This window comes from Larimichthys crocea, chromosome XXII (assembly GCF_000972845.2).
Source record: "Larimichthys crocea isolate SSNF chromosome XXII, L_crocea_2.0, whole genome shotgun sequence".
NCBI lineage: Eukaryota > Metazoa > Chordata > Actinopteri > Sciaenidae > Larimichthys > Larimichthys crocea.
The window spans coordinates 1,805,439-1,828,053 of NC_040032.1; the positions used below are offsets into that span (position 1 = coordinate 1,805,439).

A 22,615-nucleotide genomic window follows, 5' to 3' on the forward strand; every position below is an offset into this window, starting at 1 on the left:
AGTCTCCTGCTATGATATGTCAAACTGTCGGCTGTGCAATCAGCTGACACTAGCCAGACTTTCTATGTTTGCTGATAGACGGAAAAGGACTGGGCTCCTCACCTGTGTGCGTATGGTCTGTACTGTTCCTCCTTCCCCCTCCGCTGTAGCTGGTCCGTTAAAGGCCTTCCTGCCCGCAAAACTCCACTTGCCAAAGTGGCTTTCATAGTGTAGTCCACCGCCATGGCTGAGGCCAGCCCGCTGGCCCACTCTGTGCCCCGAGTTCTCCAGCAGGCTTGCTGGGCAGAAGCGCTCTGGTCCCGGCAAACTAGGTGGAGCCACGGATCCGCTGAAGGAGAGCTGGGAGCTGGAAAGCTGCTGGCCCAGGAGCCCCTGGATGGAGGATGTGCGCTGTAGGGATGTGAGAAGTCCTGCCTCCATTCTGCCTTCTGATTGGCTGAGCAGAGCTAATGGGAGAGGTTGGGGGTGGTGAGGCCAGTTCTGAGTTGGACCTACGGGGTTGTCTGTACCTGAAATGCAAGAAAAAAAGATTTTAGTCACTTTTACTACATCAAAATGTCATTACGAAAAATACCTACAGCACAGGAATGCAAAGGAATCCACACCATCTCAACTATTTTAGCAGTTTATAATAACCTTATTATGTTGGTTTGCAGAAACTGTTAATGACTGTAAAGTTGACGACATAAAAATGATTTATAAAAACAGTGGAGAACATTGTAAGACAGCGTAGTACAGAAAAACACAAACCACTAACACACTGTTTCTCAAACTATGGTACGAGTACCACTGGTGTTATGTGAGCTCCCTGTAGTGGTACTTGGAGGAAAAATGTAATAAATTAATTGAAAAACATATTATACTATTAAAACACTATGAAGTTTCTAAGGAATGTATTTTCAAAGAATTCCTGAAATGTTTCGTTTCAACAAAAGAAAGAAAAACCACGGAACGAGGTGCGTCTAAACTTTTGGCTGATACGTTGCATGCAGTATTGTAAGCAGTTTAGAGCTCTAACCCATGGAGGGCTGGATAGAGGTGATGTACGGCTGGGGAAGGCTGGAGGCTGGTGTACTTTGGGTGGTGTGTACAGCCGGGTTGGTCGAGATAGAGGTGGAGCCGCCTCCGCAGTCTGAATCCTCAATGTTCCCTCCGCTGTTACAGCCGGCACCACAACCCTTCTGTAACCTGCAGAGAGATGTTTTTAGAGTCAACTCGTTCAGACTGTGCATGTGTATCTATCGCATGAGGTTTAGATCGTATACCTGTCCCAGCTGCTGATGAGCCAGGTGTAAATGTTGTGTGGGCTGACAGGTCCTCCCCACACAGACCGGAGCTGGCTGTGCCCCCCAGCGTATGAGGTGGTGAGGGGGGACACGTAGATGGGGTAGCCGATGGGCTGGTCACACGAGGAGTTGATCATGTTCCTCAGGGCCTGTTTGGCGTTCTGAATGCTGCCACGCTCTGGGTTCCGATTGCGCAGGAAAACCAGCTCCTGCTGCTGCCCCGCCCACAGCCCACGCACACACTCTCTGTTCACCTGCAGGGGGCAGCACAAAGGTGGAGAGAGAGGTTACATATAAACAGCATAAAATAAAATAAGCCAGAGAAAACAGCATGTAACAACCGTGACCTTGATGACTCTGAAGCTGAGGAATCTCTTGTTAAGCATGATGATCTTGTACTCGTCGCTGCCATCGTCCATGATGTGGCGCAGTGCCAGTAGTGAAGGCATGTTTGCTAAAATAGCGCTGCGCCACACGGGGTCACCCTCGTGAGATATCAACATCTTCTCCTCATTGGCAGTGATGGCGTCATACAGAACCATAGGATCCTCGTACTCATCCGGAGAGGTGAAGTGGTCCTGGAGGGAAACACACGGTTGGTATCAGTTCATTATTGAATGTGATCTCAGGGCTAATTTTCGTCTTCTGTGAGAAACGCTACCTGATGCAACTTGAGGGACATTCGCACTCCTGGTGCCACGACTCGATTCAACAGATCCATGTCTGCAAACACCCATTCATCCCTGGGAGATGTGATGCGAAAGTCCCCCTTGAAGAGCGCGTGGAGGCCGTAGAGAAACGGCTCCAAGCTGTCAAACAGAAAAGCGACAATAAATAACTCACGCAGCGTAAGCATGCACATGTGTAGTGACTGGCAGTAAGAGATCTGTTGGTCTCACCTTGCAGACATGCTGTGGGATGCCGTGCCCAGAGCTCGTCTTCCCAGGATGCACAACCCGAAAGAGAGGTTGACAAGTGGAGAATCTCTTTCACAGGTCACTGGCTACAAAATAAAATAAAAGTTCATATTAAAAGATGAAATATTGTACATTTTAATACTACAAATACTACCCAGATTGTTTTAAATTTGAAATAGTCACTAAAAGGTAAAATTTCAGATGAATAAACATACTGACATTTAAAGTTCTGTGCCCCCTTTTTTTAGAATTTTCTCTAATAAGATAAAAAATGGATGGCACCAGCTGTCATATTAATTATCTGTAGGGCTAGAAGGGTAACACATCCAGACAAAACAAGCAGCTCTTGCCTCAGTTTCATCACAAGATGTAGAGAAATGTAGAACCCAATCACTTCTCTCTACTGTTTCCCCTTTCTCTACACCTTTCTTGCATTGAAACTTCTTTGTTGTGTGTTTTCTGGCCAAATGAGGGCAGGCAACATTATGTTAAAGCTCAGCCAAGAATCAGAATATGGACAGCTGGTAGAGCCGAGAAGAGAACACAAAGACGATCTCGACCCATGCTGGACTCGTCTTGTCTTACCATTTGACGCCGGCTGTTGCAATACTGAATCCAGTCCAAGTAAACCATGCAGAAAGAAGAGAGGGTAATGCCGGAGGCCCTGTGGTCGTAGTCCTCGTCAATGTTCAGGTTGAAGGTGGGGTCGCTGTCTACGTAGTTAGGCCCGAGACAAGGCCGCAGAGCCTCCTGAATTGTCTCGTTCGTCAGCCACTCTTCCAGCTTAGAGGATCGACTCACATAGTAGATGATGCTCTGTTTGAGGGATCGAACATGTGATGCAAATTATTCAACCGTGAGCTTTTAAGATCACAGGCTACAATTTCAGTCAACATTTCAATTCCCGCATTTATTACAGCAACTGAAACAGCAGCTTACCTTGACATAATATGTGATGAGGATCTTACGGAGGTCAAAAACTTGCAACATGGAGGCCGCGTTGTTGTCGCTGATGCTGTAGCCCTCTAGTACATACTTGGTGGCTGCCACCTCCCAGGCCAGCCAGCGCTGTCCGAAGGCAGCGTTGAATGACAGCATGTGGGGGAGGTGACCGGGTTCACAGCAGCAGCAGCCCTCGTCCTCCTCGACCCCTTCAGTGATGGCCTCTACTTCCCTCTGCTGACAGTAGGTACCTGGACACATTTGCACGCAAATGAATTTAAAATAATTTTCCATCATTTTACTAAACTAAAGTAAAAGACTTCTGTTTCTGCGAGAACACTTGACAGATATGGCCTACAGGTTGACTGCAAAAACTCAGTCCCCGTCAGCCCCCGACTACCCCCGTAGTAGCTGACCTCTGAACTCTAAGCCCCTCAGTTGGAATGTGACCAGGCCATTGCCGATCTCGATGATGTGCACCAGGGCGTTGAGGTAGTCCGAGGCGAGGATGAAGCAGTCGCCTGTTGTGTAGTTGCCCCAGCGGCCGAGCAACAGGTCTCCACACAGGCTGTGCTGCAGAGAGCGCGTAAGGTGCTCGTAGAAGATCGAGTTCAGGTTGTTGTCATCGGCACCTACATTGTAAGAAAAGATCAGTATGGCTACAGAACGAGTCAGATAGAGATAATTAGATAGATTAGATAGTGAGAAAATATGGCATACCTGGGTTGCGGTCTAACTGAGTAGCAAGTCTGGTGTTAGAATGATCGACACGCTTGGTGCTGCAATAATGAGAAACTAGCATCAGAACTGAATGGAGATACACAAGGCCTGGACTTGGACTTTGAATGAAATGTAAGTTCACATTTGTACAGAGAGATTTTTTTTTTCCTTCCAAAAACGTACTTGTAGTCTCGCTCCCAGAATTTTACAGGTCTGGTGTACGAGGTCACAAACACAGCACTGCCTAGCACAGGATTGAGAGGGGTGGAGAAGATGGCAGAGAAGATGGCCTGGACAAAAAGCACCGCAGAGTCTGAAATAAAAGCAGTTAAGGACAAAAAAAAGAAAAGCACCGGTGATAACAGCAACTGTTGCGCTGTTGTTGTATTACACGATGTCATACAGTTATGTGGCTTTATTACTGACATAAAATCAAACAAACTCAAGGATACGGGGCACCGCAAAAGGTTGAGCAAAGGCATGGAAGGCTGAGCCCCATGTGATCTGCCAGGGGGCAATGTAAGTCAGCACAAAGCGCAGCTTGTACAGCAGGTCCCACATCTGAGGATTCAAAAGACAAATACATTAAAGTGTAACTGTAAAATATCTTGTCTTTGTCTGGTTTAACTTCTTACCATGGTGCAGTGATGTACAATAAACTGCTACTGGAGGAGAGTAAAGATGACAGAAGCGCTTCCTTACCTTGCTGAAGAGAATGGACATGAAGTAATAGTCGATTAAGAAAGTCTCCGAGAAGTGTGGATAGTCAAAGTGGAAGAAGAGCGTGGTGAAGCACAGCGTGACGTACTGCTGTGACGGGGCGCAGAAGGACGAACGCAGCAACTTCATGCCTGCTACTGAGATGAAGAGAGCTCGGCTGCTGGATGATAAAAAGACAGAGAGGAAGTCAGTGACTCATATTGACACATAGGGCTAAACCCACAAGAGTAAAGAGAAGATAACTGCAGATTTAGTTACACTTAATAAATAACAAGAAAAGGCTACTACAGACTGATCTAAAATGGAAAACAAGAATATATTTTATGTATCTTGTGCTTTTGAGTACACCCTGCAGAAACAACACACACTAGTTTTATGTTCTATGGTTTCAACACACACACAGCTTACAGCACAGGGGCGGAGATGGAGAACAGTAGTAATACATGGATGTGAAATAGTTTAGAGACAGAATGAGGAAAGCCTTACTAGATGTCCAGTTCTTTATGGTTCTGGCCCACAGTTTGAGCTTCGGTCGTGAGGGAGTTGAGCACAACAGCTGGGTAGATGAAATATTTCTCCACGCACTGAAGCCATGCATACAGCTTCTCAAACCACATCAACTGAGCAGCATCTGGAAAAAATAGAAAAGCAAATTTATTATGCATGTGAGATCCACAGTGCAATCTCTAGTTTTTCGCCTCATCCATCCCTTCATCCATTTATTGTCACATGCTCATCAAGGATTGGGTCATGGTGGCAGCATGCTAACGCAGTGCATTCCAGACGTCCCTCTCTCCAGCAACTTCTAGGGCTTCTCCTAGGGGATCCCCAGGTGAGACAGGCCATATGATCCTCCCAGCAAGTTCTGGGTCTGCCTTGGAGTCTCTTGCTGGTTGGACATGCCCAGATAACCTCCAATAGGAAGGTTTCTCAGGCTCAGTGCCCAGTGACCCTACAGAGGGACCTCATTTTCGGCCGCTTGCAACAACACACTCACAACCCAAAGGGAGCATTACACCTTTTTTCCCCAGGGAACCATGGCCTCAAACTTGTGCTGACTCTCATCCTTGCCATCACACTGCTACAAACAAGAGGGAGAGAGAGGCTAGGGTCAGAGACCAACACCCACTGTGTTTGACTTTGTGCCAAGAATTTGGACATGGCTCTCACTTTGGTTATACAAGAGCAGATGTCTCGTAGCAATGGCCCCATACTCCCTCAGTATCCCCCATGGGATTCCCCAGGGTACATAGCTGTAAGCCTTCCCCATGCCCACATAGACAGACTGGAAGGCAACCTTCTCTATGACTTTCCTGACCTCATCCCTCACCCAGGTTTTTGCTTGAACCGTGCCCAACAGTGCAAGCCTTCTGCCCCCCCCCCCCCCTGCTGCTTCAAGAGACCCCTGCACCAACCAAGCCTGAAACCCTCTTCAGCTTAACAGCCTGTCCCACTCGTATGCACCAGTGGATTAGGTTGCTTGGAGGATGGAGGCTTTGAAAATGGCCCACTCAGACTCTACAACCTTGCCTGGCATGAGCAAAACATTTTCCTGGAAGACTTCATGGACACCCAGTTTCACGTTCCCAGTTCATCCCCACTGTGTTTGGATTTACCAGGTCAGTCCATCAGCAGCTTGCCCACCATCTGATCCCAGTCACCAGACGGTAGTGATTAGTTGACAGCTCTGCTGCTCTCTTCACCCGAGTGTGCAAGACATACAGCCGCATATCTGGTGACGTCTACATGTCGAAATGTCCTTGAGCAAGATACTGAACACCAAATTGCTCCTGAAGGCTGCACTATTGGTGTATGAATGGTTAGCTCCCAAAAACTGATGAGCAGTTGGCACCTTGAAGGGTCAGACAATCAGAGCTTTCCCCACAGCGACTCCCAGTTGCAAAGAGGAAACCTTCTCATTCCCTGTTAAAAACTCCAACACAGCAGCGCCCAACAGAGACCCAACCATGTCTAGCTAAATATAGGTAAAGTTCCACCTTCTTACCAACTCTGGTTCTTCCCAACCAGTGAGGCAGCATTCCACGTCCCTAGGACTAGTGTGGATGATAGGAATCAGCATGCCTAGGTTCCTTTTTTGGCTGGTTTGCAAGGCACGTGACCCCTATGCCCATCACTGTGAGTCGCAGGGTGGCTACTCCACATAGTTCATTAAGGCTGTGCCTAGGGTCAAGGCCCAGACAGCAGACACTCGCTGGCAAACAAATCTTCCAAGTCTGACCCCAGGAGGAGTCCTCAGTTTCCCTTTTTGAGAAGAAGTGCTGTGACTCGATTTTCGGCCGATTCATGAGGGTCTGTGAATCGCTCTGCGTGGCTTGGCTCCCTCCCTGAGACCAATTTGTCTTGGGAGACCTTACCAGGGGCTGTTGCCCTTGACAACGCAACTTCCAGGATCACAGAGAAACACAAACCTCATCACTATGTTAAGGTGGTAATTCTCCCCCTCATATCCCCTCTAAAGCTTTACCCAGCTGTGAAATAAATATGGAAGAAAAATATTTAAAAAATGTAACACTCTGACATCCCTAGCTGTTATAAAATAATAAAAACAGAACTGCTCAAGAAAACATATGATCTAAGAGGAAGGAAGGGATGGGAGGTTTTATTATCATGTATGCAGTATAGGGCTGTAACGGTTACCGGTATTACAGTAAATCGCGGTGAAATTTTACGCGATAAAAATTACCGCTTATGTTTAAATTAATCTCACTCTTATCGCAGTGGATTATCGGGATGTGTAATAGCAGCCTCATCCAAGTCTTGCAAGCTTCGAGCAGTCTATCCTCCTAAAAACGTTTTCCGTTTTCGTTTTGAGACACTTAGGAGCTACTCCTGTGTTTCCAAAGTGTCTCCTAAAGAAACAGAACCGAAGGCACCTAGTCTGTCGGCTCTGCTCAGTGGAATAATGTAAACATGTTCATTAACGCTAGGAAGGACATACAGTGATATTTATAATAGCGAGTTAAAAACGTGAGTCGATACTGACTGAGTTATGCTTTCTGTAACTTTAGCTCCAGGAAGTAAAATAAAACGCTATTGTGTTAATTTGATCACATCACAAGATTTTGTGAAATTATTTCAATGTACGTGTTTTTTGGACATTTGTACAGCAATTAAGAATATCGGGATAATATCGTTAACCGTGATAATTTGGTCACTATAATCGAGATATCAAATTCTTCATATCGTTACATCCCTAACTGCGGTATAACATAACTGACAAGCTTTTTAATTATAGAAATATAATTACAGTTTGGTGCTGTTGTACTTTCATTTACTCCATGCTGCTTAAATGTTCCAGTCTATACAGTAAGTTTCCTTGTTATTCATATAAACACATAAATGCATGTTTCTTTTTGTTAACAAAGATTAAAGGGTTATCACACACTCACCTCGGACTTCGAACTGGCTGTATTCTCTGGAGCGGAGCACAGGGTGAGCCAGGCAGAACCATGGCAGCTGCTTGCGGAGCTGAGGCAGGAGATAGTGTGTAATGAAGCCTACAACCCCGGCCAGGATGTACAAGACGAAACTAAGAGCAGGCTGTGGATGAAGAGCAAGAAAATGAATAAGGTTAATAAGCATGAAAAATCTGACAAATGGAACCTTTTTTTTAAAACCACTAAAATCCACTGAGAAATGTATTTTAAGATTAGGCTCATAAACCCTGCCCCGACTAACTTGAAGGGCGATGAAAACTGTGCTGGCACTGATGGCGAAGGTAATCACAGCCATGAGGGGACACATGACGAGGTCTGAATGAAGAATCTCTTTCTGCAGAGAGACAGCAAGAAAGCACAAGACTTTGAAAATACTGGAGCAGTGGAATCAAAAGTGAAACTGCAGCGTGTGCAGGCAGCCGAGCGGTGATCTTTACCACAGAGTTACGCAGCTTCTCTGGAAGAGGGTCCTTGATCTCGACAGGGGGTTCTTCTGGTGTTCGGTTCTCCAACTCTGGGAACAACTTAGACCGCACCAGTGACCTGATGTAAGAGGTTAAAAAAAAGAAAACCCCAAAAGGGACCATGAGAACTACGACAAAAAGCTGAAGTGTAACATCAAAGCCTGCACAGGCACGATTAAAATGGAAGAAATGAAACTCGTTTCATGTTGCAGTTCCACACATAAAGTAAGAAAAACACTAAACAGCCTTTGTTGATGGCTGCATTGACTAAAATAGCTGCCCTGCCAAATAATTACAGATAACAAAACAGGTTTGGCACTAAAAAATAAAAAAAACATGTGACACTATGCAAAGTGTATAAAATACATTCTCTATTTCATATTTGGCCTGGTAGTTTCTACATCTAATTGTTAGCTGATAATCTATCAAAAAGGACTGTCAATGTCTGCCAACATGTAACACAAAATACTCACCACAGGATGGTAGGATCGCTGCTTTGGCGGCTGAGGTGGTAAGATAAGGCCAGCAGTAGGCCACAGAACACAGAGAACAGTACTGGCACATGGGCATCCCCCCATGGTGCCTAATGTAAAAAAAACAAAAAAACATCATCATCATCATCATCATGTTAAGGTTAAGGACTATCCACATCAATAAAAACACAACAAAACACCTCATTTAATGTAGAATCTCTCTGTTCTACTTACGTTGATCGCACCGAGGCAAAATCCATACAGCAGAGCAGCCACCAACATGCTGCGTATGAGGCTAAACAGAGATGAGAGGGGGCTGGTAGTGGCTGAGGAAAGAGAAACAGAGAGAGTCAGGTACAACATCAACACAAAAGGACCATGTGCCATAACACTTATTTCTCACAAGGTTACATCATCATCCTGTCTGTGCAGACATGTTCTTACCGGTTCCACCAAAAATGTGCATGTCGATCTGCTCCAGCAGACACATCACAAAAGTATTGACCTGAGGTAGCAACCCAAACAGGAAAATGACCGGGAAACACAAGGCAAACACTGCAGGGGGGGGGAAAGGAGAACCATTAATTATCACTCCAACATCATTACAGACATTGTTGAGGTGTTGCAGTGATCTGGACATCTACTACACAGCTGGGTAAAGAGTCATATATAAAAACTAACCAACGAGCATATCCCTGACACAGAGCAGGAAGTGTCCAGAGAAGAAGGTGACACCATAGAGGGAGAAGGGTTGCAGGTTGCCAGAGCGCCCGGATAGGTCAAAGATCCAGATCATCACACAGCACAAGCAGAAGTAGACCGGCCGACTGTACACAATGATCCAGTTATGGCCCTGGTAAATAAATGACAAAAAGACAAGCTACAATTAATCTTTGGATTTTAACAAAGAAAAATAAAAAAACAGCCCCACAATCAACGCCACGATCTAACAATCAATATGTGGACAATCTCCACCCGGCTCTCCTCCGGTACAGAGTACTGACACTCGCACACACACACAGACTCGATCTAGTATTACGTTGAATACAACATTTATTTTACAAGCACAGACCAGGGTACCACGCTGCTTACGATAGGCTACGTCTTTAACAACAAGTCTCAGAATTGCAGGTGAAAAAATCCAGAAATGCAACTTCATAAAAACATTGCAGTTTCTATTTGATACAGAGAAAGAGAAATAGAGACTGAACTTAGCAAGAAGGTGTGTGTGTGCAGTAAGGTGTGAACTGTCAGCGTGTGTCCATGAAAAAGAGAAAGAAAAGCAAGGTGAGCAACTTAAAGTAGTTTGTAAATAACTGCTAAAATAAAGAGGAGTATTAAGTACAGTTATGGTGACTGAGAAATAACCTACTAGAAATAGGGTAATATATTACAATAAAATATTACACATTCAGTGAGAAAAAAATGCAGCTGGTCCTATTTTGTGTGCTTTTCTTTTCACTGTAGTATCAAAAGAAATATCGTTTTTCAAAGCTAGTACTGTATCGACCTGTGATCGTTCAGTGAAATGTTTTAGTCTGTGCTTTGAGCACGTTTTAGCGTAAGAAAAGGTGAAACCAGTACTCACATGCATGGGAGAAGCTGCATCTGGTTGTACACTCTGGAACAGAGAGGAAGGGAATTTCAGTTTCATAGAGTTTGACATTTGCAGTACAAAACTTAAAGAATGCATGAAGACACAGAAAACAAACAAATTGCCACTAATTTGATTTCCACCAGATCGGTTGTAGTTTGATGCTCAGTTTGAGGGAAAATCACAGCGCCTGATTAACTCCATCAGATGGATCTCTGGTAGGAAATTTTGATCATTTGTCTTGCAGTTTGAGAAGTTCTGCACTCAGATTTCCAACATGGCTGCTGTCAAAAGTCTGTTACAAACTGTGGTGAGCTGGATTTAATATGATTGGAGCAGCATGTTGCATGTTGTGGGCGCTGTTGTTTTGACAGCGCTGCGGTACAAATAAAATTTACCTTCACAGCAAATTAGACAAACCACAATGTCTGACATCTTCTCAGCCGTCTGTGGGTGTATTTTTGTTTCTTATTGCCTCTCTCTTTTTTGTCAGTATGTTTGAGCCATTTTCAGCATTATTCAGAATCAAAAATACTTTATTAATCCCCGCAGGGAAATTGTGTTTCAGTGTCAGTGGATAAAGTGCGAGCACCCATGCTATGACAGGTCAATCCCCTGTGTAAAATCACAAAGACAACTTATCAAATGTTGAAACTGAGAAATTAGTTTTTGTAAAATGATATGAATGTTTCTGCCATGTGCCCCCAAAAAACTATGTCTCTTGACCAAATCTGTGGGTCTGTCTGCCTCTCTATGTCTCTTTCTCAAACACAAAACTAATTAAACTTCTTTGTGTCATTATTTTGCAGCATAAATTGCGCCAGAACACAACAGGACGAGTATCAGAGTTTAGTCCATGAAGCCACCTAGGTTGTCTGAGTTTCAGACATTTCAAGCTGACTGTGAAAGTTTGACCGGTCTGAGCGTCTGATTTGCAGCCGCAGGGAGTTATCGGCTGCGTTTTTCCAAAAGTTGGACCTGGATCCTGTCTGGATGCGGCCTAATGCACACCCATACCATCACTAATGCTGGTTTTTGCACTGTGCGCTGATAACAAGCTGGATGCTCCCTCTTCTCTTTGGCTTTAGGATTTCCAAACTCGATCAACTTTCTCAGTTTCAACATTTGATAAGCTGTCTTTAATTAAATATGGAGTTTCGATGTTTTCACATCATCACATTTTGTTTATTTTGGTAAAATCTTACAGTCTGGCCAGCTTTAGACATTTGGTAATGGAAACAAAATCGATACTAAATAAATAAACAGTAAGATGAGAATTTTGCTCATGAAATATAGAGGTAAGGTACCTTGAGTAAGGAGTATTGGCAGCTAGCGATGACCAGGCAGAACTGGAAGACCCAGATGTCCCTGAAAAAGCCCTGGAGCAGCAGGAGGAACCCCAAGAAGGCCACCAGACTGGCCAGCACCACAGCAAATACATTCTCTCCCACACGGCGGTTTCTGGCAATAGAAAGCAGAGAAATCAATATTTAATTGTGATTACTGAGCATGTTATCTGGAGAAGAACAAGATTTACTTTATTAATGCCTCAATAGAGAAATCCTTACATATCTAGGCCTGAAATACATATTTGCAGTGAGAGAACACAGCTTGACACAGCTTAATGACACAGAACAGAAAGAAAGAAAAGAACAAGGTGGGATTAAACTATGGCTCAGATGTACTTTATTAGTCAATATTAGGGAGCAGAGTACAAAATGCTTTGCTTGGTTTTGAATCATCTCTCCTCCTTACCTGTCCAATAGGGCCAGAAGAGCCAATCGATCATATCGAACCCTCAGCCACTTCCCAGGAAGCACCCAAAAGCGATAGTATTGTTTGGGTTTAGCTTTTTCCTCAATCATCAGAGTGTTTTCCTGGGATTCTTGTAGAGACTCGTGATCCAGATCAAACTACAGATGAAGTGAAAGAGGAGTTATGAGGAGGAAACAACAAAGACAATCCGTAATAGATTCCGCTGAGGTGGAGAGAGTCCTGACATACTGACATGACTTTCTACGTGGAATAATCAGCCACATCAAACATCAAAGACTGCTAACCTCAGGCATTTCCAGAGGCACCCTGCGCACCTGCATGCCCTGTAAAACCACAGGTCTGGGCTGTAGCATGGACAGGACTGGGGCCCCTTCCTGGACCTCAGTGGAGGTAAAGCTTGAGGACTGGGACTGCCTCTCCCTTTCCCTGCAAAGGTTTGGGTTTAGAGCATTAATTGTAGTTTTTAGTCACGGCTTTCTAACAGTAGCTAAGTTATTATAACCTGGAAAGAAAAAAACAACTTTATAACTTACTGAACTGGATCCTCATAACCACCTCCTGCAGGTCCAAATGTGTAGGACCTCTTTACTCCTGTTGCACGACAGAAAGACAACTTGACAATCCAAGGACACATTTGTAGAAGTAACAGGTGATACGTTTGTGTTTGGCTTTTTCAACTTTTATTTTTATGCCATAAAGTACAAAACAGAATAACTTTCAAATGTAGAAAAAGAGGCAATGTTGATGGTGAATTTTATCTTGAAGTTTGTTTCAGTTTCTGTTCTTAGTAGTTTGAGGGTTTTTTGTGTTTTATCTGCACATTATTGTGGTCACAGCGTTGTAGTACTCGAGACTTGTTTCAAAATTTCTAAATTTTTGGTACTTTTAACGGCTGTCACCCAACCCCGCCCTCCATCACCCATGGAAGGAGCTGTGTTTGTCTCAAGGGGGTGTCAGATGTTACTTCCTAAACCACAAAGAAAGAGTTTGTCTGTAAAACAACATCCAGAAGACAACACGCAGCAAGCCGTGCAATGCCATGCTGACTGAGACGACTGGGGCCACGCCTCACCCACACAGATTTGAAGAATATGAGATACCTAAGCATCATACTGTTTTGGTATCATCTTTAGTATCTATCTATCAGTGCGGAGGCTCACTGTTTCTTTCTATCCGCTACTGTTTGGAACTTGGAAGCAAACATACATATGTTTACATGCACAAAATAATATATGATCTAACAAATCAACTTTACCCATGTTGCTGTTACATAACTACAAGAAACTGTTTTTATCATTGCTCGTATACAAATGACTGTCACTTAGGGGATAGACTTTCCTTTTTCACTTTCTTGCCAAGTGTTAGACAAAAAGATTGATGTTCTCATGTCTGTCCAAGAAATATGAAGCTGAGACTGTTAGCTTAGTTTAGAATAAAGACTGGAAACAACTCACCTGGCTCATTCCAAAGGAGTCTTTCCTGATTGCCTAGCAACCTCACGATGATAAAATGATTCCAGGAAATCGGTCAAAAATATCCAGTCTATAAGCTAGCAGGCTCCAGCTTTATATTTAAACATGACAGAAATGGGTGTGGTATCTTATCTAAGTATTTCCTTTAACACCTCTGACTCACCGCTCTCGTCGTAGAAATAGTGCACCGCGCCCTCTGATGTGTCGTCGAAGGTGGAGGCCTCGTGAATGCCACTACGGGGCAACAGGAGTGAGGAGGCGAACTGTAAGGCTGAGGGAAGTGTTCGGGTCCGCGAATGAGAGGAGGTACGAGCCCGCTGGAGGTCCTGAAGGCTAAAGCAACAGAATGTATTACATAACATCTTCTAACATTAGCTAAAAAATGTCATTTTGGCAGTGTTAAGCCTAAACTCCATCTGTCCTGCTGAAGCAGGCATGTTCCCTCAGTGGTAATTTCTGTTAATTAGTGTTTTATTACTCATTTCTATAAAACCACAGAGGACATTAATTTTATGACAAATCTCCAGAAATATTTCCCCCAAACCACAGTAGTAATTTTAAAATCGCTGCTACTTCTTATGCCCATCATACAGTCAACTTTGACTGGTGCACAATTGGTAGAGATGGGGCTAAGTTGACACAAGGCATTAGCTATAAGCATCATTTAACTCTGCTTAGTTGACTAACCTAGGAGGGGATCCCATGGTCGACGGGGGTGGTGTAGGGTTACTCCCAGCATTGTGTCTCCTGCGGATGGCCTGGGTCCTCTTAACACTGCTGACTGAGTCGTGTTTGCCCCCATCCTCTGGAGCCATGGCTGGTGAAGGGTTATCAGTTACATCAATGGGTTAGATTACAGTGTCGATATATGTGATACAAAGCACCATTTGCATCACAAATGGACAAATATATCTAACAATCGCCATAGGGACATGCATTTAGAATATAGTTACACAAATCAGGCATTTACAAACACAAACTAAATGAAGCTGAATTATTAATCAAACTGTTTCTTCTACATCTATCCATGAATGGCATTCCCCTCTGAGTCCATGTCAGGAGCAAGAATACGGCTTAATAAACACATTAATGATGGTGATCAACTGTAGTGGAAAAGAATACGCCCAGTTACTGAGCTCAAATAATTAGAGGTTAAGGTCCATTAAACAAGATTAAATTAATAAAGATTTAATTAATATATTCAGGGAACTGGTTAGTGGAGGTCGTCACTGAAGCTGCTTTAAGCTTCATAATATTTGTCAATAATGTGTATTCATTTCCTTAAAAATACACTGCACGAATCCCTGACATCAATGTATAAATGTTTGACCACACAGTTTAAAAATAGTAAGAATTGATTTAAATAAGAAACAAACAATATTAAAAATAGATTTTTAAATTTGTTGTTGTGTTTCAGTGGATTTTGTTTCTGGTTTGAAATGTGAGAAACATCAGCTAAATGTATCCTGGATCCAGTTTGGACACACATTCATTCAAGACTCTGCAGTATTTTATCTTTCATTGACTTCAGTGTCTTCCTGCATTCTTGAAGGAAAGCTGCAGTTTCCACTTTGTACAGGCTGCCTGCTTTTTTTTCAGAACTTAAAAAAGGCATGGGAGACTCAACAGATCTGGATCTGTAACTAATCACTTGTTAATTTTGTTATGTCGTCTTTCCATCAGCTCATAAGCAATGTCACCAAATGCTATGCTGTTTATTTATTACCTTTAGTTTGTGGTTCAGATGTGGGTTTTAAGCCTGTTCCATCTGTGTGATTGACAGGAGGGGCCTTTTCGACTTTTATGAAGCGTTGGATAGTGCAGGACCATTCCAGATAAAACATACTGCTGGCAGATCACCCATGAAACTTGCACTGAGCCAATTTCAAGTGACAGAGTGATCCCTGTCCTGTATCATGAAATGATACATCTATCTGCAAGAAACCCTACCTCCATGAAGGGGTTGATTCAGCTGTTTGGTCATTTTTAATGAGGGTATAATTTGTAGTGCTGTTAAATTAATATATTATACAGCATTTCTGTTATTTAGATTAGCCTTGTTAATATAAATAGCATGAAAAAAAAAATAGGAACACCGGTCAGACAGTACAGATGGATTTGTTAGTGGACCAGAAATCTCTGCCCCGTCTGTGCTCAAAGCAATTTGAAGTGGGTGTGTTGGATTTAGTAGCACCTCGTACAGTCCTGCATGAGCTGTTAAGAATATGCATAATGATGACGTCCTTACATGTGGTGCAGGTGTTTATTTGTCATGCCCGACTGTTTTGCATAGTAGGCTGTTTTTTGTCTTTTTGCATTTGCTAAAGAAAATAAATCCTCAGCCCACAGATTCATTAACGGGAAATGTGTTTTCAATTAAGCCAATAATTGGTTTGTACACTGTACACAATTCCCAAATTTCCATTTCCTTTTTGTGACTTCATTTTTATTTTTACTGTGTTTATTGTTGCACCACAATACCAAGGCAACTGGGAAAATGTTAGGTCTCTGTACATAATATTATAAAGAGTACAGTCTAGACCTGCTCTATATGGAAACAGAGTCATGAGATTGTTTTGATTTGGTGGTGTACAAATAAAAGCGAACAGTAACAGAATCATCAAGATTTGATACTCATCTCCAATGAGGGAACTCAATATTGATATTCAACCACACCGTGGAGTGCGTTCAGTCCTGATTGTTGGGGTCTCATCCTGGTCTAATATTCATGTGAGATGATCACTGTGTGCCATGTTTGTGTGTTGCCATAGCAACATATAACAATATATTTTGATTTTATAATTTTGCAGCTCTTTTAGTGGTCTTCTGCTCTTCTGTACTTGCTCTTACTGGTTCTATTTACCCAAATGTCGGAAATGACTGAAGATAAACATTTGAAAGTCAAGATATTTTAAATTTGGCATTATTAATGTTACAATAACAAGAAATAGAGGTATTGTTATTTCACAACAAACAAAGGCTCCATAACTAAGTTTGATGTCTAGGCATTGGTAGAAAACTTGTAGCTTGGTGGTGTGACCGTGTTACCGGTATTACATGGTGTTTGAGCATACGTACTTATGCTGCTTGTCTACCACCCCCATTGTCTTTTTACTTGTGACACTATGACGGACACAATACGGGAGATTTGGTGCCTGAGAAAAAAGCCTATTTGGCAACATTCAAATCTAAACCCAGTGCTTATCTGATAACATGAGCGATAGAATCTGTAAACTTTGTCTGATGAAACACAACAAAATGTGGAAGCAACACTGCTCATCTAAACACACCTTCAAGCACAAATCAAAGCACACCATTTACTGATGTCGGTGTTAGTTTTAGACACAGTACATTAATACATTACTCCTGTTACAGTAGGAAGCTCTTATTTTATTGAGTTGTTGTCGTCGTCGTCTCCTACACATTGTGTGTGGTTAACCGAGCCCCGCCAGCGGTTATTATCGGTGACTGGATATTAAGCACCATCAACAAATCTATTGGTAACACCAGCGTTGTTACAAGTTTATTAACCAGTGGGAAAATGTCCTTACTGTGGCATCCCTAATGTGAATTCTACAATAAATAATGAGAAATGGAATATCATGGACAAAGGAATTAGGCAAATTATCAACTGTGGATTCGGTAAATAACCAAGTTTGGGCAATTGCACCAAATCTTGAAGCACATACTGACTTAATTAGACATAACTAGTGAGGCGCAACTCAGAGGGGCTCATGGAAACACACTTTCCTTCGTGGTGCTTTTCTTGGATCACTACTTCGTACGGGTACACCGACCTGTGTGTTCCAGTGATAATTAAAAGTGTCTAGTACAATGCAAGCTCCCAATAGTATAACAGCACGGTGGCTACTAACCAGACCACCAATAAGAAGGTCAGTGGTTTGATTCCCTGGCTCTTTTGTCTGCATGTCAAAGTGTGTAAAATACTGAAACTCAAATTTCCATTTCTCATTACAAAAAGTGACCGGCGCCGCCTTCAGATCAGCGGCAAAGACAATAAACAGAAGAAGAACAGGGATTATCTTTTTGAGTATGTGTTCTGTTTCACTTACTCAAACGTTACTACCCAGTGCCAGTGTTTAGCAAGGCAGCACCCCAAGTCTGCCAAAAACAGCACACCTCTTAAGGTTGTCACCATTTCAACTGTTTTGTTTATACAGCGAGGTATTAATGCGGCTTCCAGCCAACAACAACAAGGCTGCTTGTAATAATAAAGATGTTTGGTATTTCTGGCATCTTAAATTTACTGGTAATAACCCAAATTAGGCTTCAGGCCACTGTTGACTTATCTCTCCAAAAAGACAAAAAACAAGTAACCAGTCTGAAGCATGCATGCCCTGGTGTCACAGGAAATGTTTCTCAACACATTACAAAAGTATGACACACTTTAAGTAGCCAGAAAAGCTTTCTATTCATTTCATGGTTTGTAAGGATGAGTCACAAATATGGAACTTGATGGTACTGATTTAAGGTCAGTCGATGAAATGTTTACTTTCACATCCATAACTTAGATCAACCTTAAAAAGGACAGCGCTACTAAATCATGCTTTTAAAAGAACTCCATACAGTACGTTCAGAGTCCAGTCAGGCAGAAACGTTCACACAACACGAATGCAGTCAGTTGCCACCACTTGATTCGTGTTATATTTTAGTTTCCTTCCAATTTTGCCACTCTTCAATAGATATATAATCAGAATTATACAACAAGTAGCTGCAACCAAGCAATCTAATTGGTCAACTAGACATTTAGAACATGCTCAAATCAGCATGACAGCACACCTGACACATCACTAACAATATTACTCTGCCATCTCCACATTGTCACATCCTGAAACATGTAAATATATATGCCTAAGAACACTTGAAGTCAACTATTACTAAAGCAATACATCTGAATTTCCATTTTCATCTTTCTTTAATAAATATTCTGTATTTTATGGAGCCATTAGACCGCCTCGTTTATACAGGTGTGTACCTCGTTGCGTGTAGCATGTCGGAGATCAAACGGTTTATTGGGCACAAAAAAAAAAAAAAAAAGTTGTTTTTGAAGGACTAAAGGTCAAATAATATGGACAGAAGCTAAATATTTCATTAGACAAAAACATATTTTTGGAAATGATTACATCCATCTTTTTTCAACACATTTTGACTTTTGGTCTTTACAACACTGTGGAGTTATTGGAAATGTTTGGATCACATCCTCCATCAGCTGTGTGGTGATTTGCAAATACAGTGCTGTTAACTTAAAAATGAATGTGAATTTTACAGACGGAAAGGAGCTAAATCTAACAGAAAAATTATCTTTTTGACCAGATAACTGAGTCACTAAAGACTGAACTAGTAAGGCAGTTTAGTGTTCATGTGTGTGTATTTATTCAGTTTGGAAAACTCCAAGAACGGCTGGGACTAGAAATCGTCTCTGTTGCTAGGTCGTTACTAAGGCTCAGGAGTAGTAAACTGGGTTCCATTACATATAGGAGTCTACTGCCGAGACTGCTTGTTTTCCAGGTATTAGTCAGACCCTGTGGTCTCCATGGAAACAGAGATCGGAACAGAAACAGCCAGCAAAAAAAATTTATTTTGAGAGCAAGTTGCCCCAAAATACGAAAATCTTTTGATTACACGTTTTATTTCAGTTGGTTATTGTTGTATATTATATTGCTGTATGTTATTGTAATATAATATTACATTGCATTTGACTCATGTAATGTTGCTTAATTTAGCCCCATTTTGTCCACAGTAATGATGATACTCTACATGGTCATGTTAGAAACTTAGATGTGGTGCAATTCATAACGTGCTCAACTAAAAGCTGAAGTGGCTACTGCTAAAATAAGGAACATAGTTTCTTTTGTATGTTTGTAGATAAGATCCAAGATCATTTTGATTTATGGTCAATAAATGACTTCATATTTAGGATTCCACAGCTGTTAGTCAAGTTACTTTTGTTCAATTAGCTCCCAACTAGATACTCCAGAACATACTAAATCACTGCTCCAACCCAGGAGGGATGATTTACCTGCACCTAAAAACAAAAAATACACTTTCTGGACACCGATTATCAGGCTATACCAACTCACCTCCTCCCACAGCTCCCTCTTCAACCAGCTCTTCTGCCCTCCAGGCCATCTGATTGCCGGTCCAAGAACCTCCGAGTGAATCCAGTCGATGATGGTGAGTTCCAGGAAAGCCATCAGTGTGAATAGTGCGGGCTTCCAGATCAGACTTGGAGATGGTGAGAGAGCGTGGTGCTGGGGTGGAGGTGGAGGGGGAGGGCATTGTAAGCAGAGTAGAAGGCAGAGCCGCTGCGTTGCTCTGGCCTCCACCTGCCCCATCCATACTTAGCACTCTCGCATGAGTCTTAGCACTTGCTGTGCTGGAGGAGCGCTGAGCAGCACGAGAATGTGAGGGGCCAGCAGTTTCGGGTACATCCCCTTCCCTTGGAGTGGGGAGTTGAGCAGCAGATGGGAGTGGGGATGTAATGCCAGTGTTAGCGAGGTCCGGGGAGTAGCAGGAGGTAGAGGAACTCGAGTCATCGTCATCATCATCATCATCCGAGCTGTATCGTCGCTGAGAGCCCAGACTAGAACCAGCGCTCATGTCACTGCCATCGTCCTCGTCGCTGGAATCCTCAAACAGACTTTCACTGTAAGCCTTGGCGCCCAGTCGGTTGCGCACCGGGATGTAATCTCTGTGTTGTCTATGATTGTGGTGACGCCTGTAAGAGCCACAGTCAAAACTACTGCTCCCTGCTCTGGCTCGCCTTCGTGGAGCTTTCCTTCGGCCTGGCCTGTGCCCCACACTACTGCCGCTGGCCCGCAGCAGCTTTAAGTCTTTAGGGCGCACAACCTGCTGGGCTTGCAGAGCAGACTGGTCAGGCAGTAAAAAGGGGATAGAGGATATGGGCAAAGCAGGCTCAGAACACACCAGACCCAGGGCCAGCCCTGAGGGCACTGAATTAGCCTGCCGAGGTGGGGGTAGAGGAGGAACTGGGGCATTGTGGTCTAAATCACAAACCTCTGAGTGGCCACTACTTGAAGGGGAAGAGTTCTGAAGAGGAGGGGGCTGTACAATATCACATAGTACAGGGGGCAAATCCTCTCCTTCAACAAGCGTCCTGTCTAGACCCTGGCTGAGGGAGAATTCTTTGGAAGGGGAACGCAGTAGCACGCTGTCTGACAGGTTGTCAGTATCACTGCCACCCTGTCCGGATGGATCATCTGCGGGCCCAAGGACGTTGGAGCCCAGCGCTGGTGCTGAGGCGGAAGCCTGTCCATCTGCAGGCCGTGGCTGGCTGAACGAAGGACTTTCCAGCTGAGTTGAATCCGTTTTTTCACTGCGGTAGCTGCTAACAGTGCTTAGTGTCTCACGGTCTGTGGTGGCTCCACCTGCACTGAAACAGCTGTCCGTGGATCCAGCAACTAGTGCTAGCCCATTGCGGCAGCCAGGGTGCTCAGTCCCGGGTGCAAATGCCACGGGGTCAAGGCCCAACCCCAGGAGGTTTTCACTCAGCTCCTCACTTAAGCTGCTCTTTATAAGGGGGCTGAGGGGAGTATCCCCGAGGCTCCCAGATTCAGCAGACGGGCCAAGGGGAGAATAAGCCCCCAGTCCTTCGTCCTCAGGATTGTGTTGAGACAGTTGTTCTGGTAACTCTTCAACTTCCTGCAACTGTTCTTTATTGCCTCCATCTTCTTGACTGGAGGGTGAAGGGGGTATAGACAAGCAGTCCCCAGCTTCTCCAAATCCACCTGACACTCCAGATATTCCTATAAGACCGGGAAAATCCCCTCCCAGAGCAGCAGCAATGCAGGACTGGACCACGCTGGGAGCCCCTGTACAGCAAGACAAATGAAAATCAGACTGAAGTGTACTTTGGAAAGTTTTAACACAGAGGATTTGAAATCTGCCTCTCAGGACCCAGATCAGATTTAATTCTTTCATTGGTCATTTGGATAAATGCACTACCCTTGAGCCATGCCTACAATGGGATATATACTACATTGGTATGCTTGCAGCCTGGGCAGACAGTGTTCAGTGTGTATGATGCTCATCTCTGGTCACTGAATAGTAGCAGACTTACTAATTGCGTCCTGGGAACTCTGCCGTAGGATCTCACGGTGAACTGATGTAACAATCACATTATTGCTCCCTTGTTCCCGCATTAGCTCTTTGATATCTGAAGTAAAGGGAAAGATATCACTCAAAAATAACCGTGCATATTCAACAAAAGCTAAACTCACCGTGAACTGGTGCGTACGAAAGATTCTAAATTATATTAGACGTCAGCCGATTCATTGGTTTGGCTGATTTATCTGCGCAGGTATGATGTTTTATAAACTATTGTTATCAGAGGAATTTGGCTCAGAGAGTCACACTGAGATGTACTTTTGTGATCAATGAATAGATACATGCCGGTGCTATAAACCAAATAGGGCACATTTACTGTGCAGTGACAGGCTGAGTCGGTCCCAAGAGTGCTGGACAAAAAAAAGCTTGCCAAGCCCTGGCAAAACACCAAAGAGTCTCCAATTTATAGTTCACCTGCTCTACAATAATCTGATTATGCTCCAACTCCATCCTCTGACTTAATTACTCTGTGGACCCACCACCAAACGGCCTGGATTCAAGACTGGCCATTCCCTGGAGCCGACAGCACTGACTGGACTGTGGGAGGTAAAACTCAAGAGATGCTCTATGTCTATTAGAAGAGGGAGGCTTTACCTGGGATTATCTTCCTTGGCCATACCTAATTTGTTTGTTTCCTGGGACTGC

The 22,615-nt window shown here is 43.4% G+C and overlaps 1 protein-coding gene across 5 annotated transcripts in view; it reads right to left on the reverse strand.

Moving 5' to 3' along the window:
- The window catches only part of LOC104929938 (pecanex 3), a 30,247-nt gene that overhangs the window by 4,005 nt on the left and 3,627 nt on the right, over window positions 1–22,615 (reverse strand). For 3 of the 5 annotated variants that reach the window (XM_019253190.2, XM_027273356.1, XM_027273355.1), the window contains exons 6-35: window positions 21,924–22,019; window positions 19,924–21,675; window positions 14,510–14,639; window positions 13,986–14,155; window positions 12,884–12,941; window positions 12,635–12,776; window positions 12,330–12,487; window positions 11,882–12,035; window positions 10,569–10,601; window positions 9,662–9,833; window positions 9,425–9,535; window positions 9,215–9,306; window positions 8,981–9,090; window positions 8,481–8,586; window positions 8,285–8,377; window positions 7,996–8,146; window positions 5,072–5,216; window positions 4,568–4,745; window positions 4,318–4,426; window positions 4,049–4,178; window positions 3,866–3,924; window positions 3,562–3,777; window positions 3,143–3,396; window positions 2,789–3,019; window positions 2,186–2,289; window positions 1,948–2,095; window positions 1,634–1,864; window positions 1,266–1,540; window positions 1,019–1,188; window positions 103–509 (exon numbers count right to left, since the gene is read on the reverse strand). In XM_019253190.2, coding sequence (XP_019108735.1) covers window positions 103–509; window positions 1,019–1,188; window positions 1,266–1,540; window positions 1,634–1,864; window positions 1,948–2,095; window positions 2,186–2,289; window positions 2,789–3,019; window positions 3,143–3,396; window positions 3,562–3,777; window positions 3,866–3,924; window positions 4,049–4,178; window positions 4,318–4,426; window positions 4,568–4,745; window positions 5,072–5,216; window positions 7,996–8,146; window positions 8,285–8,377; window positions 8,481–8,586; window positions 8,981–9,090; window positions 9,215–9,306; window positions 9,425–9,535; window positions 9,662–9,833; window positions 10,569–10,601; window positions 11,882–12,035; window positions 12,330–12,487; window positions 12,635–12,776; window positions 12,884–12,941; window positions 13,986–14,155; window positions 14,510–14,639; window positions 19,924–21,675; window positions 21,924–22,019 — 6,185 coding nt within the window. The remainder of the gene's footprint in view (window positions 1–102; window positions 510–1,018; window positions 1,189–1,265; window positions 1,541–1,633; window positions 1,865–1,947; window positions 2,096–2,185; window positions 2,290–2,788; window positions 3,020–3,142; window positions 3,397–3,561; window positions 3,778–3,865; window positions 3,925–4,048; window positions 4,179–4,317; window positions 4,427–4,567; window positions 4,746–5,071; window positions 5,217–7,995; window positions 8,147–8,284; window positions 8,378–8,480; window positions 8,587–8,980; window positions 9,091–9,214; window positions 9,307–9,424; window positions 9,536–9,661; window positions 9,834–10,568; window positions 10,602–11,881; window positions 12,036–12,329; window positions 12,488–12,634; window positions 12,777–12,883; window positions 12,942–13,985; window positions 14,156–14,509; window positions 14,640–19,923; window positions 21,676–21,923; window positions 22,020–22,615) is intronic. The other 2 variants (XM_019253191.2, XM_019253192.2) reach the window with 2 other exon arrangements.